Source organism: Hydractinia symbiolongicarpus, chromosome 3 (assembly GCF_029227915.1).
Source record: "Hydractinia symbiolongicarpus strain clone_291-10 chromosome 3, HSymV2.1, whole genome shotgun sequence".
NCBI classification, from domain to species: domain Eukaryota; kingdom Metazoa; phylum Cnidaria; class Hydrozoa; order Anthoathecata; family Hydractiniidae; genus Hydractinia; species Hydractinia symbiolongicarpus.
Window position 1 is genome coordinate 11,897,064 of NC_079877.1, and position 17,263 is coordinate 11,914,326.

At 32.7% G+C, this 17,263-nt stretch overlaps 2 protein-coding genes across 6 annotated transcripts; one reads left to right on the plus strand and one right to left on the minus strand.

Moving 5' to 3' along the window:
* Positions 1–940: 940 nt before the first annotated feature.
* Positions 941–7,945, plus strand: LOC130635741 (uncharacterized). Of its 4 annotated transcripts, none has more exons than XR_008982184.1 (6): positions 941–1,086; positions 1,963–2,331; positions 2,648–2,947; positions 3,034–3,357; positions 4,185–4,481; positions 4,793–4,933. XR_008982184.1 is itself a non-coding variant. In XM_057445194.1 (6 exons), the coding sequence occupies exons 2-6, from the start codon at positions 4,804–4,806 to the stop codon at positions 7,849–7,851; spliced, it is 1,428 nt and encodes a 475-aa protein (XP_057301177.1). In that variant the 5' UTR covers positions 4,340–4,481; positions 4,793–4,803; the 3' UTR covers positions 7,852–7,945. The 4 variants fall into 4 exon arrangements, 3 of the variants coding, with proteins under 3 accessions (XP_057301177.1, XP_057301179.1, XP_057301180.1); XM_057445194.1 differs by lacking the exons at positions 941–1,086; positions 1,963–2,331; positions 2,648–2,947; positions 3,034–3,357 and adding exons at positions 6,263–6,562; positions 6,631–6,918; positions 7,184–7,288; positions 7,643–7,945 and having other exon boundaries at positions 4,340–4,481; positions 4,793–5,329; XM_057445196.1 differs by lacking the exons at positions 941–1,086; positions 1,963–2,331; positions 2,648–2,947; positions 3,034–3,357; positions 4,185–4,481 and adding exons at positions 5,282–5,329; positions 6,263–6,562; positions 6,631–6,918; positions 7,184–7,288; positions 7,643–7,945 and having other exon boundaries at positions 4,565–5,134.
* LOC130635742 (uncharacterized) lies at positions 5,419–16,829 on the minus strand. Of its 2 annotated transcripts, XM_057445199.1 has the most exons (7): positions 16,690–16,829; positions 15,920–16,270; positions 9,990–10,292; positions 9,613–9,921; positions 9,413–9,514; positions 9,104–9,340; positions 5,419–6,031 (listed from the first exon to the last, which is right to left on the minus strand). In XM_057445199.1, the coding sequence occupies exons 1-6, from the start codon at positions 16,751–16,753 to the stop codon at positions 9,129–9,131; spliced, it is 1,341 nt and encodes a 446-aa protein (XP_057301182.1). In that variant the 5' UTR covers positions 16,754–16,829; the 3' UTR covers positions 5,419–6,031; positions 9,104–9,128. The 2 variants fall into 2 exon arrangements, with proteins under 2 accessions (XP_057301182.1, XP_057301181.1); XM_057445198.1 differs by lacking the exon at positions 5,419–6,031 and having other exon boundaries at positions 6,631–9,340.
* Positions 16,830–17,263: the final 434 nt, after the last annotated feature.

The following is a 17,263-nucleotide window of genomic DNA, read 5'->3' on the forward strand; positions in this document are numbered from 1 at the left end:
GATTCCGCCCCACCCCCCCCTTAATAACTTTTCATAGGATTGTTCAAATTGAATCAAACTTGGCACACTTATAGTAAGTTATAAAAGGAACAAAATGGCGGCAATAAATTTTTGCTTGCGTCAGCACATTTTCTGTGACGTCATCAGAAGCTTGAAAATTGTTAAAAATGCCACTATCTGCTTAAAATATAATTACTTTTGTTCTAGAGCGAAATTTTACATTCTGTTTGAAGTTTCTGAAAGCTAAGTAAAACTTTTTTAACATATCTTCCGGTTTTTACATGGATCGGGTAAAAAATTGCCAAAAATTGCCCGAAAACCCGTTTTTTCCCATTTTCGGGTAAAATCCGACAAAATCGGGAAATCGGATTAGTCACGTGTCAAAATTATTCAAATTGATTCTTCTTGATGAAACAAAGTTGCGTTGCAAGTTTCAAGTTCTAAGGATAATCCTAACAGGAGTTATTATATTTTCCCCATTATAAGGATTTCATAGAGATTTTAGGGGTAGTTTCGAGTAATGGCCAATATCAAAGCCTCTGAAAGGTATGGGACCTAAAAATTTAGCATGCAGGTGTCTAAACTCAGTAAGTATCATAGCCATATAAGATAGCAATAAGGATTTATTAAAAAAAAACCGTCAGGGGGGCGGAATCCGCCCTCCCGGACCGGATAGGGTTAAGGTTGTTGCGGAGTATTCCTATATTTAAAAAATTTCGAAAGATAACGTTGCAGTCAGTTATATATATATATATTTTAAGATACGACTTGTTGTAATAACTTCACCAAACAACTGTCCCAAAGGCGATATATATTTATGCTATGCTGTTATTACCTGTTGCGCAATAAACATAAAACTTTCTCGTATTTGGAATGTTGTGATAACCACAAAGTTTGTTTACTTTGGAATTTAACTTACGTCATAGATTTAATATAAAGTGAATATTTAATAAAAGTAATGTTTTTAAAAAATTCTGTGTGTGCAGAAAGATGGTCTTGCAAAGATGACGCTTTTTACCATGAATGACAAAGTATTTTTTTACACTTACTTTTTATTTTATGCTGTAGCTGTCGAGCAACATATCGGTAAGTTTAAATAAAAACATTCGTTATGTTATTTTATACACGAGCTATGCCCAGTGCATAGGTGCCGATTAGAGAGGATTTTCTTGGTATCCTTGAAAAAGGCGTCAGTATTTAAAGTCTGAAAAGACAATTAGATTGAAGGTGAAATGCAAAGCTGAATGTGATTAATAAAGCTACATATTTTATTTAAACAACATGATAGCTTTGAACACCAGACGTGCCTGCGTAACCAAATGTAATTTAGGTTTACTTATTATAACGGAAAAACTGGGTTGTCATGGTCAGATAGATAGATGTGTACTATTGCTACATAATTTTGTGACACGTCTACAGAAAGATAAGGTTAAAATTGTATCCCTAGAACAGGCCAGCAACATTTACTCTGCTTTCAAGCCACCACTTAAAAACTTAATAAGCTTACTTATAATGCGTCGAACCCTGCAGCCTCAGTATTAACTTTAAAACTTCCCTATGATATCAGGGCTGAATTCTTTAAAAAAAATTCGAATTAATGTTTAAAATAAATACTAGCTTTATCACATTATTTATTTGTGAAAATCGAAAAAAAATCTGTAATATACTTTTAATACAAACTCACCAAACACACTATTAACGTTTCGATGTCATAAAAAAACAAAATCCAAATCATCCTCCCACCTGTCCATCTAATAACCAAAAATTGTAAATAAAAGCTTTCATATTGTGCCTAATTTTTCTCTTCACCATAAACTGGAACTGTCTTTGTAGAGTCAAACATCGCTTGACCAGATTAAACATCCAGCCTCTCCTTCGATAATTTCACATTGTCAGTTTTCAAGAAAGTGTTTCCTTACGTATCAAGAAATTTCTTATTATAAAAGTTTCTACTTTTTTCAGTTTATGGAGGAACCATTACTGCGGCTGCAACAACTGTGACTGTTAACCTCCAATCGACATTAAAATTGGAATGGACAGCTATACCGTCACCTGCTGAACAAATTGTTGTTTTAAAAGTTTTTATATTACCTGACACAAATAATGGAATTTTAACAAATACAAATCCACCAGTTTTATTACCTACAGGAATGTCATTGTTTGGTAGAAACAGATTGTCAGCTACATTTATCAACTCAAAATACACACTGATGCTGAAAAATGTCACGTACAATGACAGTTGCACATTTCAAATGTACGCCATTTTTCGGAAACCTGCTGCATACAGTGTATACCAAGTAAACCGTTCCAACATTAAAGTCATCGTCTCAGGTAGACTAACCACATATATTCGTTGTTAAAATAATAAAAATCAAACCTTCTGTTCTGGTTAGCATTTCATATTTAGGCGTCATCAAATATATCGGTTATATTAGTTACAAAACTTGTAAGAGCAAACACATGAAATCGTTCCAAAAATTTAATAAACTCTGAAACGTACATAATGTTTAGTGATGAGATTGCAAAACCTTTTCGTGTTATCAAATTTACTGTCATTGCTGTAAGGAAAATTGTACCAGAAAACTTTGCTTCATAGCGTTTAATGAGAAATAAATTCAGTGCCTGTTCTGAAAATTTGTTACGATAGGTGTTCCAAGAGTTTGTGGTAAAGGTCTGGCATCTAAAATCATTATAGCTGAGAAAGACTCCTTAATGATTACCCAAGATATATGCGGACATCCTAAACCTGATTTTAAATGGAAGTTTAAGGGAGATAAGATATGGCGAAATTTACTGTGTTCTACCATACTTGATGACGCCACAAAGCAATATCGATATGGGTTTAAAACTCGTCCATTAACGCGCGCTGATTGTGGAAAGAAGATCATTTTTAATGCTAGCAATGAGTTGGGTACCCTTGCAGAAGAAACCAGTGTTGATGTTTTGTGTAAGTTAAGTTCATTAATTCTTTCTAACTTTTTGGAAGATTGCAATAACAACTTCTTAGTGCGTACAAACTAACTATTTCTTTAGTTACACCTTCAAAGGTACCATTAGAGTCACTTTATATCATTTCTTCGCATTGTATCCACGCTACTTGGAAAAGAGAAGACACTGGAAATTGTGTAGTAAATTATCATTTACAAATTAATGGCGGAAATGACATTTACAGCAGTTCCAAAAGTTTTCTAACGATTTGTAATTTAAGTCGTCCTGCATTTGGTACGATTTGGGCATCATATAAAGGATTATTAGGCAAAAAACATTCTTCTAGCTTTTCTGTTACAATTCCAACAACCACCACTACCACCGTGATACACACACCGGCTTGTATTTCATATTTAAGAAATTGCTCGGGTAAGTAAAAAGCGGAAGATTTATTAGGATCTTATTTGTAATTAAAGGGACAGCATCCATTTTCTTGAGTTTAAAGCCTTTTCTTTTACAAAATTTGCTTTTAAAATGCAATTTCAGAACATGGATAAAAAAAATTCCAAATACGGTTTGAAACTGTGGTTAAGGCCTTTTTACACTCAAGAACTTAAATCAGAAAGAGAATTTCTCTGTATGGACCTAAAATCTAGATCGAATTAGGGAGTTGATCTAATTATGGAGGTCCTTTTATGGGATTTTTGTAACGAAATGTCAAGGTAACTTTAAAATTGATCGAATTAGAAAGACTATCGAATTACGGAGGTTTGAATTAGAGAGTCGACTGTACATACACATCGCAGGAAAAGCTTGTTTTCCGTATCACGGCTCATCCGTGGGGCAGTGTGTTTAAATCGCGAGCCTTTCGATTCGTAGTTGATGTTATTAAAACCTATTACACCAACTAGGCCACAGGCGATCGTACTACATGTCGTTAGGTTGCTCAATGCCCCTAGGAACAAAGCTATGCGCAGTGGTAAGTAGTTAACGTGTTCTTAGCGAACACTCACGCTGACGATGCAGAGTGCTCACTCCTACAAAGTAGGAAACTCATGGAAAAATCCACGGGGTTACCCGTCTTTTTATATCGCATTCCGTCTTTCCTTAACAGACAGACAAATAGACAGACGACGGCTATTAGTATGGAATTTTAATTTCATGTCAATAAAAAATCATAAAATTACATCCTGTCTTTAAAAAGAGGAGCATATGGTTATATATAATCACATTAAGTATGAATCTGCTTTATACAGGCCCTATATTCTGTGGAAAGGATCTATATAAAAATATCACTATAATGGAAAATAATATGCTAACCGTTAGCCAAGATATATGTGGGTATCCCAAACCAGATGTTAAATGGGTTTGGAAAGGAAATGTTACGTTAAAGCATTCAACTGTTTATACTGCACTTGATGGTGTCTCAAAGCAATATCGATACGAGTTTAAAACTCAATCATTAACACGTGCAGATTGTGGATAACAGATCACGCTGATTGGAAAAAATCAGTTGGGTACCATAAGACGCAAATCAAGTGTTGATATTGTATGTAAGTTGGACATTATTACTCTTTTCTTAGCACTTTATAAATGAAGATAGGAAGCAATATTTTTAGACGAGAGTGGCTCAAAAAAAAAAAAAGATTTTAGTCCTTGTACGAAATTTTACCTGATGTCGTAATTTTTTTCCTCTGTTTGATGCAATTACTGTTGACTTGAGCTAGTAATTTGTGTCACCAATATTATATGTTGTTTTGCTGTTACTGGTACCAAACTATGTTGTTGTTTTTGATGTTAACATCACTTTAAGTCTTTAAGTCTCCTGGCGTACCTGTTGCTTAACTATATGTAACTTTTTTAGTTATCCCATCAATGGTATTAATAACGACAGTGTACATGAATAATTCGAGTTGTGTTTATACCACCTGGCGAAGAGAAGACACTGGAATTTACACTATAACTTATCATTTGCAATTCAATAACCAAGAAAAAATTTACAGCACCCTAAATACTTATCTGAAGGTTTGTAATTTACGCAACCCTACAGTTGTTACCATTTGGGCGTCATACAAGGGAAGGTTGGGAAGAAATAGTTCCATTAGTATTACTCTACCCTTAATGAAAACCACCACGACAACCAACACTACAAGAACCGCTACAAAAAGACGCATTGCATCTGACTCTAATATGCACAGTGTGAAAGGTAAATCATTTAAGTCTAGTTATGTTCAAGTTCGTGAAAATAAATCATTATCAGCTACTTTTACTAATTCGAGGTACAGATTAATGTTAAGAAATATCCGGTACAATGAAAGTTTCACGTTTCAACTGTATGTAATTTATGGTGCAGGTGATCATTTGAATAGCAGTCGTTTTAACATTCAGGTCGCTGTAAAAGGTAATGTAATTTTTCATTTGGAGTAATACCTTTTTTATAGCGTTTTTGGTTAACATTCTCATCGAATTGCGAGAAGTTATATTTTCTATGTAAATGTTTAACGTAAGATAAAATGTATTTTAAAGAGAACCACATCATTACAATGGAAAAACGATATATAGAACCGGAGACATTAAGCGTGGAAAGATAACACTAAACATTTAAAAGTTGACACTACAGTTCTAGAAATAAGCAGAATAGAGTTATCGGAGAGCATCTGCTTCTTTTTGCATTAGTTCGATATCCGGCATCTCGATAAATCTCCTCTTTTTGTGCGTGTCTGATTCACGGATGACAAGAAATATCGATCTCAGCAGGCTGTAATTAACTCTTGTTCGTACATAACTAACAGTTGCACTAAATTTGTTGTTCTTCTTTAGCGATAAATGCTCTGCTAAATTAGCGTAAAATCTACAACACTCTCGTCCGATCGATGTTGTCAAGGTCGACGCATGCGTAATAAAGATTGGTGTTTAGTACACCACAACTAAATATTATTTAAAAAGTTTGCCTTTTCTCAAACTTAGGCACTTTTGCAAACTAGAGGAAGTCAGTTGACCAATGTATATTGGCTGGCAGGACTTAGGTTGTCACATAACCACCCACGATAGCTAACAGAAACGATCGATTAGTATACATGATCCCAATAACTTTATTGCAAACCTAAAATAAACACAGACTTGTATTTCGTTGATATTACTTTGTTCTTTAAGTCATTGCTATGTTAAACAACTCCTTTCCCGGTAATTTTACTAACTAGTTGTATAATACTTCTGACCTTGATGAAAGTAAAAATAAAGTAAGATAAAATATTGATAGAAATGTTTTTAAATTAATTTATTTTCTATTTATTTTTTTTCCAATGTTAATAATGCTATTATGGTGTTATTATAGGTACTCCAAAAATTTGCGGCGTAAGATTAAAATCTAATTACACTGTTGTTGAAAATTCCACCATCACGTTCACACAAGATGTATGTGCGCACCCTAAACCTGTGGCAGAATGGAAACTAGACCGGGAAAAATTATACAAGAAACCATCGAATACAAGTTTAATAAACACGGAACAAAGAAAGTACAGATTTACTTATCAAACACGAAAGTTGACACGCAATGATTGTGGAGCAAAATTTATTCTGAAGGCAACTAATGCGATGGGAAGTGTTGAAGAGACTGTAAAAGTAGATGTTATTTGTAAGTATATCCTTATTGTACCTCTCGTTGTTTTAGTTCTGGTCAAATATATTACAATTTTTTCTTAGTTAAACCCCCTGCAGTTTTTATTAAATCAATATCTCGACACAATGCTAGCTGCGTTAAGATTCTCTGGCAAAGAGAAAAAATGGGAAATTGTATTCTAAGTTATCAATTGCAGTTCGATGGTAACAGTGAAATTTTCTTCACCTCAAATACATATTTTACCATGTGCACTCAACTGAATATCACCAGCGTCGGTATTTGGGCAACCCACAAAGGAGAAATTGGGGATATAACAGTCGATAGAATTAGTCCTGCGACGCCAGCACCAGAAACAAAAGAAATAAGTGCAGGTATATTTTATTATAAGGTACGACGCTTAAATAATGCGTAGGCTAACTCATATTTTGAAAAAACACTTAAAATGTCATGCACAAATATAACAATCTGTTGGTATTCGTTAGGTAAAAATTACAATGCAATACATTCAAAGAGTAAATTAGATTAACTTTACCAACTTTATTAAAGGTTTGAGCTCATACTTATTCAGGTTAACAAACCTTAAAAAATTTGTAAAGGAGTGTATAGTGTGTTTTGTTATCAATTAATTTACTTTAGACGAATCTAAGCTCACAATAAAACTCATAGTTATCCTAGTTATCGGGTCATTCGTCTTTACAGTGATATTAAATGTCATCTTTTTTGGCATTTTGCTACGCAAAGGTAGGAATTATTTAGAATTATTATTTACCAACTTGCTGATTTACATTACGTATTCAAAGTAGCTAATAAAACTTAGTACAAGTGTAAAAGATACCGAAGGATTTCAAATAGAATTAAATACAAATGTTATGTTTGTTTCTGAAAACCAAGAATTGTAACACAACAATCAAATCACCAAATTCTAATGTCACTTCAATTTTTGGTTAGTTAATTCAACAAACACAAACCCTTTTGATTACCAATAAGGCAGAACTTGATCTCAGTAGGTTATATATAGCATTCAGCTATAATAGGGTGCAGAAAGAAAATTCCATGATTGAGCGTCTTTTTTCTCTTTTTTTTATTTTTTTACAGGTTTCGTCATCTTGAATTTTAAAACAAAGAAACAACATCAAAACGTGGCAAACAAAAATGCTGAAGAATATGAAGTTATGGGAACAACAATATCTAATTATACAGATATAAATTTGCACGCAATAAAACCGAGTGTATATGCTGATTTGAAAACAACGACTGATGATTCTAATCAATATGCCGAAATTGGGCTGAACGATGTGAAATGAAATATACACGCTAATATTTTAAATGAACATTATGTAAAAAAAAAACATTTGATTTGATTGTACAGTTTAGGATTGACTTTAAAAGTTAACTTTTCATAGGCTTGTTCAAATTGAATCAAATCAAACTTGACACACTTATAGTACGTCACAAAAGGAACAAAATGGCGGTAATAAATTCTTGCTTGCGTCAGCACATTTTCTGTGACGTCATTAAAAGCTTAAAATTTGTTCGAAATGCCACCATCTGCTTCAAATTTAATTACTTTAGTTAGTTTTTACATTCTGTTTGAAGTTTCTAAAAGCTACATAAAAGTTATTTAAAACATTTTCCTGTTTTTTTATAGATCGCATAAAAAGTTGCCAAAAATTTCCCGGAAAACTAGTTTTTCCCGATTTTCAGGTAAAATCTGAAAAAACACAGGAAATCGGGCAAATCACCTGTCCAAAACATAGCAAATGATTCGTTTTGATGAAACAAAGTTGTGCTGTAAGTTTCGAGTTCTAAGGATAATTCTAACAGGATTTATTATATTTTCCCCATTAAAAGGGTTTCATGGAGATTTTCAGGGTAGTTTCGAGTAATAGCCAATAGCCTCTGAAAAGCAGGGGACCTAAAAATTTGGCATGCAGGTGCCTAATAGATAAATACTGAAACTCAGTAAGTATCATCGCCTTACAGCACAGCGTTATGGAGTGATTAAAAAACCCGTCAGGGGGAGCGGAATCCGCACCGCCGGACCGAATAGGGTTAAATACGTTGCTAGATGTAACCCCATGAATTCTTTACTTTGGAAGAAAACGTCATATCAATTGCGTGTTACTTTTCGCAAATTATGTAGTTAGTTTTCTACACCTCAAGGTTTTTAACTTCTCTATAGAAAATTTAGATTTAGGACTTCTATGTCCCCTAGACACATATCTTTCTAGTTAGAAAAGCACCAACATCTGCATCTCTCCAACCCACACTTTCTAAAGTATTTTAATTTGGCGTACGAACAGCTAGTTTTCAATTCTTCGCCATTCCGTAATGATCTGAACGTGTGAACAAGCCAGATGGTTTTTCCTGTTATATATCGAACATTTAAAAATGCACATTACGATACGAATTTTTTCAAAAGTAAAAACGTTTCTGTACTGTAATACTGTAACAATAAAACCATTTATAACTTATAAACTCTTAAAGGACTATAAAGAAATAAACCACTAAATTTATATGCTGCATGAAGCCTGTATAATGTTTGCTGAAACATACCTTAATAGAAAAAAAGCAAATGTTCTTAAACTATTTTGAACCGATTTTCAGTTTTAATTTCGGAATATTCATTAACAGTTGCTTGTGTTAAGTCGGCATAAGTAGTTTCTTTTCTTGTTTCCAATTGAAGGCCTGTATAATGCGATTCCGTTGCAGGAAATACTTCATAATCTTGGCCGTCTTTATATTCGTCATCTTTCTTTACACTTTGTTTATTTCTGCAATTGCATCCAGTGCCTAGAAAAATACATGTCATGTCATGATTGAAAGCTACCACACGGAAATTGTGATAACAAAAGAAGTTCTAACCTCTGAGTTTCACAACTGCATAAATACCTATATTTGCTATTTGCGTGATAACCAGCGTTATAATTATTGTTACCAATAATTTCTTTGTATCCAAACTTTTCACTAAGAATATAATACTAAAACATCAAGGAGTATTTCGAAATAACAAGATTCCTTAAATTGTTTTTAAGTAATCTAATTTGATTATAAATTTCAAGTACCTTTTAACAATATAGGACGTTTGCAAGCATCGGTGACTTTTGTAGATGGTGCTGGAGTTGTTAAACTAATATTTACTTTTGTTCTCTGGCCATATTTGTTTCTATATGAAGCCCAAATAACTACACTGGAAACATTGGATATGTTGCATACAGCGTAATGTGTGTAGCTTGTATTAAAAATATTATTTTCTTCATTAAAATGGATATGGTAAGTCAGCGGACAATTGCCAGTTCCTTCACTTGTCCATGTACCATTTATACAATCATTTTCTTTGTAGAAGATCACCTTCCGGATTTTTCGAGGCGAAACTAAAAATAATAATCAGATTTTACAATTTTCAAATCGAAACAAATAAAAAAAAAAGAATAGACATTACATGTTACATCAAGTACTGCGTATCCTTGAATGGTACCATTCGCACCAGTGGCATTGAAAGCTAGCTTTGTTCCACAATCTTCACGTGTCACGAGACGTCGAGTTTTATAAACATATCTGTATCGCATTGAGAATGTATCCATAAGCATAAAGTCGCTAGAATATGAAAACCCTAATTCGTTTTGCAATTTCCAAGTTAAAATAGGTTTGGGATTTCCACAAATTTCGCTCAAGAGTGATAATTGTTTTCCTTCGTGTACAGTGTAGCTTGAGTTTAGTGAAATACCACATTGGTCAGGACCACCTAAGAACACAAATGAAACTTTCAGACATGTACTAAGTTTGCTAGATTTGCCAAAATCGTTTCTTTTAATTATTTTACAATGCTTTTGCAAGTACTTGCTTAGTATTTCGCAAAAACTTGTGTGACATAATATTTTCTGATTGGGCATAGGTAAGACGCAAGAACAAAGCAAGAAAGGTTGTTTAGGGAAACATATCGAGAATTTTGTTCATGATAGTCAGAAAAAGTCAATTGTCAAATGTACCGCCTGCCAAAAAGGGCATGTTTGATCACATTATGTTTCATTTTGTAATTTTGTATAAATTTATAACATCATATTAAGAAACGGTTGCTGTAAATTGGGCATTTATACCAAAATCAAGCATCTTATATCTCTTTTCAACATTTCCACCGTTTTCTGATGGTGTGACCTTTCCTCTTTTTTATTTCAATGTTTAAGGGGACTAGGAAATCTTCCTTAGTTTTTATTATTAAAGTGATGAGTTGAATTGTTATCTGGTTTTCTTTTTTTAAATGTCTGGCCTAGGTCTTACGACGTTATGATAATTTTCATTTTTTTTCCGACAAGTACGTCATTGGCAGTTCAATAAAATTTTTACCTGATTATGTTCTTAAATGGCTCAATTGTGTCCCGACTGCAAACACATTTTAGGAGTCTATGAATTTAGGTAAAACATTGTGATAACCGTTGTGTATCACGAAACAATGTGTAGGATGCATATCTATAAAGGTGCATATGTATAAAAGCATAAAGTACTGTATACTTAATATTAAGTACTAAATTTGCGATATTTCCTTTCTCTGTCAGATAAGATATGTATTTAATACGATGGACTTGTTAACCTTTATTTAAATAACTTTGAGCTGACTCAGTAAAAAAATTATTTGTACAATATTAATATTGAGTTTAATTAATGAACTGAACGGAATTTTATCTACATAGATAAAATAGTTAAATTAACATTTCCTGATAAAAAAGAAGTGGTTCTTGACATACATAAAAAAGAAGTGGTTCTTTACATACATTTTTGCGGCCATTATACTTTTGCAAGGCGTTTTGGCCAAAATGGCAACACAAAGAGTTTTATCTCTGTAATATCAAAAAGAAAACTTTTAGCTATGAATCATATTCGAATGTGGAAGCTATTTTTTAACAGCATTTCAATACCTAACTTAAGATTCTGTATGGTGTTTAATGCATATGCTATTTAGAAAATTTGCCTTCGTTCATTAATTGTATTCATTACAGCCAACCACAATCTTGCAGTCTTGGTGCTGTTGATATTTTTGCCTTGGTATAACAGACTTATTGACCAGTCACTTTTTAAGTTGTTTTAAGAGTATATTTTTTTCACTAAACAAAAAGCATGAAGATTGATATATCAAGGAGATAAATTTCATAGTTTATATTTTAATTAGTATTTTATTGTTTTAAAACTTACAAAATATCACTAAGTTTAGCAGGGTATCTTGGTAAAAACTTTAATCTGACAACTGTTGGAAATTTCGCAACGAAAAAACTGCTGCTGAAATTGATTTGCCAATAATATCGATGTCAAATACATCAAAAGTAAAATTTCACAGGAAAGATTTTTGGACTCGCTCTTATGGGTGAGGTTATAATTTTTCTGCTCTCATTATTATTAATGACTTTGATTTATATATATTTAAACTAATCTCAATATATAAAGGATAATTATTATATTAACTAGTCGATAAAGGTCCGTGGAAAAATCCACTTAGGCAATAGGACATTAAAAAAGTTGGTTGTTTAAGACGTTTTGCTGACGTCAGCATTGCAAATCTAAAAATAAATTGCCGAAATTTAATTTATTCGTTGCCTGCAACGTGTAGAGGTTGAAACGCTGATCCAAATAATGTATAGGATCATATTTTTTCTACGAACGACTAAGGACATATAAGGGTTTAAAAATTTTGCTGACCTCAGCAATGGCCCGTTAAAACGCGAAAAAAAAATTTTCCGAAATTTATATCCCTGTTAACTTTAATCGCATAGACCTTGAAACGATGATCAAGATTATGTATAGGATCATGTACTTTTGACAAACGGATGCAGAGATATTAAGGTTAAAAAGTTTTTTGATGACGTCATTAAACCCTCCATTCCGAGACGGATTCGGTGACCTAGGTTTGGAAAACTTACCCAAATTGGTCCCAGGTAGTCCTTAGTTACCCACGCAGGAGATGACGTCAGTTATTTCCACCCGTTTCCAAGTTATTTAGCCTTAAATTTAAAAGTACAATGCAATGGCTTCACTAATCTTAATATACTTTCCTTTGACGTCAATATTGCTCTAACGTCAAAGTTTGCTAATTTACAGAACAAATTTATAGACGATGTTTTATAGACTTTATCAAAGAAATTTTATGCACTTTGCAAAAGTCACAGACAGAACTGGCATATTATTATGTAGACTAGTCGATAAGGCCTGTAGAAAAATCCACTTAGGCAAAAGGCCTATGAAATATAGGTTGTTTTAGATATTTTTCTGACGTCAGCAGTGGATATGAAAATAAATGTCCTTAAAATCTTACACAAAATGTCGAATATCAAATCGCATTAAATCCTCCACAAAATCTTACAAAAAATAAAAAAGAACAGCTTGGAAGGTGTAAAATCTAGTTGATCAACACCGACACTCACAACACCAAACTCACAAAACCGACAGTTACAACAACAACAGTCACAACACCTACAGTTACAACACCAACAGCCACAACACAAATAATAACAATGTCAGAAATAACACATCTCAAATATGTACATCTTATGATTATGTTGAAAACCCTCAGTATTTTATTCTGAAATGTCAAAAAGGAGGCCTGAAAGACAAATCAACAAAAATAAATTTTTTACACATTTTAAATACTGTCTTTCCCTTAGAAGCTTAAAAAAAAAGATGAAAAAGCCATAGTCATTTCGGTTGCATACCATCCTCTTCCACAAAGACACCCGGTTAAATATACTTAAACTGGGAATACTTAGCTCAAACTAAAGCTAGCTATTTATGCTTAGTAAAACACATATAAAGAGAAACAATAGTAATGTAAAAATAATAATATTACAGTAAGCATACCAAAGTTTTCCGTTTGTTAGTCAGTTAACAGCTGTATGTAGCATTTTGAATTTTAGGACAAACACATTAGTTACGTGCCAGGGAATACATTAGTTATGCAACAAAAGCATAAACAAATATGGTGGCTGCGGTGTTCTTAAAAAAGCGGTAAAATATAAAACTTCAAGAATTTGAGGCTTTTTTTGGAAAATGCGAGGCTGCTTACTCCAGTGACATGAAAACTAAACGTCTGAAAACATCAAAGTTCTTACTATTATTGATTCTAAATCCACTTCAAACTATAGCCTTCATTTTCTACTTCTAACTGTACTACGTTATTGTTAGCTCTAGCTACCACTTCATACTTCACTTCTTGGACTTTTTCTTCTCAGAATTAATTTTTGACTTTTTTCAAGATGAAGGGGCCGTTCTTTTGTTGTTGTTTCTTTCGGTTTCGAGGAACACGATTTTTGTAAAGAAAGCCGTTAAATTTTTTTCAGCAAATCAAGTTGCTCCACTTTGATCACGTGATGTAAACAAAGTAAACTCGCTAGCAAAATGGATAAAACCTCTTCGGAGACTTCAAAGGAAATTTCGGCTATATCAAGGGAAAATGAACGCATCCACTTTGCCTGTCACAGACAGACGGACACACTTAGCGTATTATTATATAGATGATAGGGGCACTTTTTATGGTAAAATTATTGTTGTTATTTCAAAAAGTAACTTTGATGTTTTCTTCTCTATTATTGATTTGAATGCGGAAAGTCTTAAACAAAATAATTACATCAAAATTACGGAAAACTCAAAATATAGTAAGCTTGGGAAAAATCAAGTCGATTTTTTTTTACGGAGATAAAAATAATTTTAAACTTAGCTATATTGTCTGAGTTTCAAAAATTGCGCGCCTTTAAAACATGCTGATATGCTTTTCTAAATTGGAAGTTTAAACCAAATGATAGACAACTACCTTATTCAAGAAAATTAACGAATCAGAAAAATACCATTTTTTTTAAAAAAAACGCGTTGTTTAACAACTCTTGGTATGTTACATTAACTGATGATTTAATGGAAATTATATAAAAAACTATACTTTAATTCTCCTTACGCACAATTGTCCTTATTGCTTGAAACTACCTTGATAATAACATTTTTATTTCAACGTCAACGCTTTTTTCGATTATGTTGTGGGAAAAAAGAGAACCTTCAACAGTAAGCAGGCACATATTTGCGCCATGCACGTACTCACAAAGTGTCACGTTCTAAGTTCGCTATATAAACTGTTTGTCGGCTATAGTAACATTACCGTTACTTTAATGAAAGAAAGTTACTCGGCAAGATATCTACGTGGTACCAAATTCTCCGCAATATGTTTAAGATTAGGCTTAAGCGAAGCGAATGATGGTTTCCTTATCGACCCGCGCATTTTCACAGCCAAAACGCTTGACACAGCATGGTTAAGTGGTCGCTTACAGAGTCAGACGCAATAGGTCTTATTTCTTTGCAGACAAAAACCGTCGGGGTTGATCAAATTTGGCGTGATTTACTGTATTTTTGGTGTAAATCGTGGTAAAATTATCGCGAACATTCTTGATGTAACCAAAAATATAATGAAGCTAATTATATCATCGCATATCTCATAACCTTTAAACTACACAATAATAACAAGTTGTTGTAATATAAATCAACGTTGCAATAACTATGCTTAATAAACGTTTAACAGGTTCACTGAATTTCGGAAATTTAAGCATGTTTTATTTTTGATAGTGCTTGGTCTATTACTTGCGCAAAAACATGTCAGAGTGAAATGATTACAAAAAGAACTCAAAAAATTATCACCGATCGCAACAGTTTTTTAACAAACCTTTAACACTAATGATACGGCGGTATCATTCGTACCAGAATATTTTGACCTCAATTTAAATACAGCTAATAATGTAAAAGATTTTTACTTCATTGTATTGGATTTTCTTGATGAACATTTTGTATACACCATTTGAAAAGCTTGCTGATAAACGACCACCAAATTTGTTTTAACCAGAGTCAGTTGCTGTTTTAGCCGCGTCATTTATAAGCTTTTAGATCTAAAAGCTTATAAATGACGCGGCTAAAACAGCAACTGACTCTGGTTAAAACAAATTTGCACTACAAAAAAGAGGACCACCTACAACAAGTACGCACAGATTTACGCCATGCACATACTTACAAAAATGTCGCAATGTTAGATAGCTAAATAAATTTTTTACAGCTACAGTTAACACGCATTAACATTAACTGCAGATACATCAAAGCGCATACAACTACAGGTTTTAAGGCTTTTTAAACACATGCTTAAAACAATGGCTTCAAATAAAGACAAACATTGGTTCCAATTACTTATCTTTTATAAAGTAAAATTTGTTAAAGTCGCACTGAATGGGAAATGTCGGAAGTATTTTTTTCTGATGTTTTAATACTTTTTAAACAACATGCCAGGAATTAAGATCAGGGATAAAGGGTTACATCAACAAGTCAATAAATTATTAATAATAACAAAAGTTTTTAACTAACCTTTAACACTTGTGATTGTTGCAGTATCATTTACAGGAACTAGAGTTGACTTCAATTCGAATGCAGCTATTAATGTAAAAGACTTTGCTTCATTGTATTGGATTTTCTTAATGGACATTTTATACACATTATTTGAAAAGCTTGCTGATAATCGACCACCAAATTTGTTTTTACCAGCGTCATTTACTGTTGCAGACCTTCCATCTACTAATACCACACCACCTTCGGACAACTCCACACCAAATACCCTTTCTCCATCCTTATTAGTTTCCACTCTCCAACTTAATTCTGCAGTTGAGTTAACAGTTGCTTCTATGTTCTTTATAATAGCTTCAACTGACCCAGACATTGCTGCGAATCAGAATAATATTTTACAAATTTAATATTTTCATAGACAAATCCTTATTTTTTGGTTATTTTTCCAAACTAAGCAAGTTTTCTGTAAATTTTTGTTTAATATATAATAATTAAACTCCTTATAGTATTATCTGTAGCAATCCATGCATGAGATTATTTCAATCCATGTGTCATAAAGAGGTATTTTTGCCATTGGCACGTGTGTAGCACAGTAACAGTTTGATGGCCTGAGGCGTCTAGTCAAGTTTAGTGGTCAGAGTTCTTGTTTGCTTTCATCCACATCTCATAAAAATTGCTCGTTCACACTCTTTTAGTTTTAATATTTCGTAAAGCATGGACAGGATTTTGCTTACTTACGTGCAAAACATGTCGTTTACTACATGACTACTATGTGTTGATAAACACTTACTTACCTGTCTTCAGCATTATCAAAAGTGTTAAACAAATATAAAAATTTACACCATCCAAAGCTGTCATCCTGTATGATTAAATGTTATGTTGTATACTATCATTGCTAAAATAAGATAATGTCAAAGTTCTTTCCTAACCGTAATGATTGCGTTTACTTATGTAATTAACCATAATTAATTATAATTTTAATGAAAAGAAGGGAAGGTTAAATTTTTTTTTAATAGCTTTCTTTATTAAAACTTTTATTTTTGTTATGACGTTTTCGAGTCAATCAATATTTATTAATTGAGGAGAGTTCTAGAGAAGTACCATTAATGGAAAATATGGATTTATATACAGCCCTATAATAATACAAAGAGTGTGTCCATCCATCTGTGACAGGTAGATATGATCATTTTTCTCTTATTTAACGTACATTGTTTTCATTAGCGTTTTAAGCTCTATGGGATAAAGGCAACGGGTATATCAATTTCTTTAAAAATTTTTTTGTATTTTTAAACTTTTTAGCCCATCATTTACCCTTTTTCTGTTTTAAGAATAAACATCACATTTAACAGATAAAAGGACTATCCAATA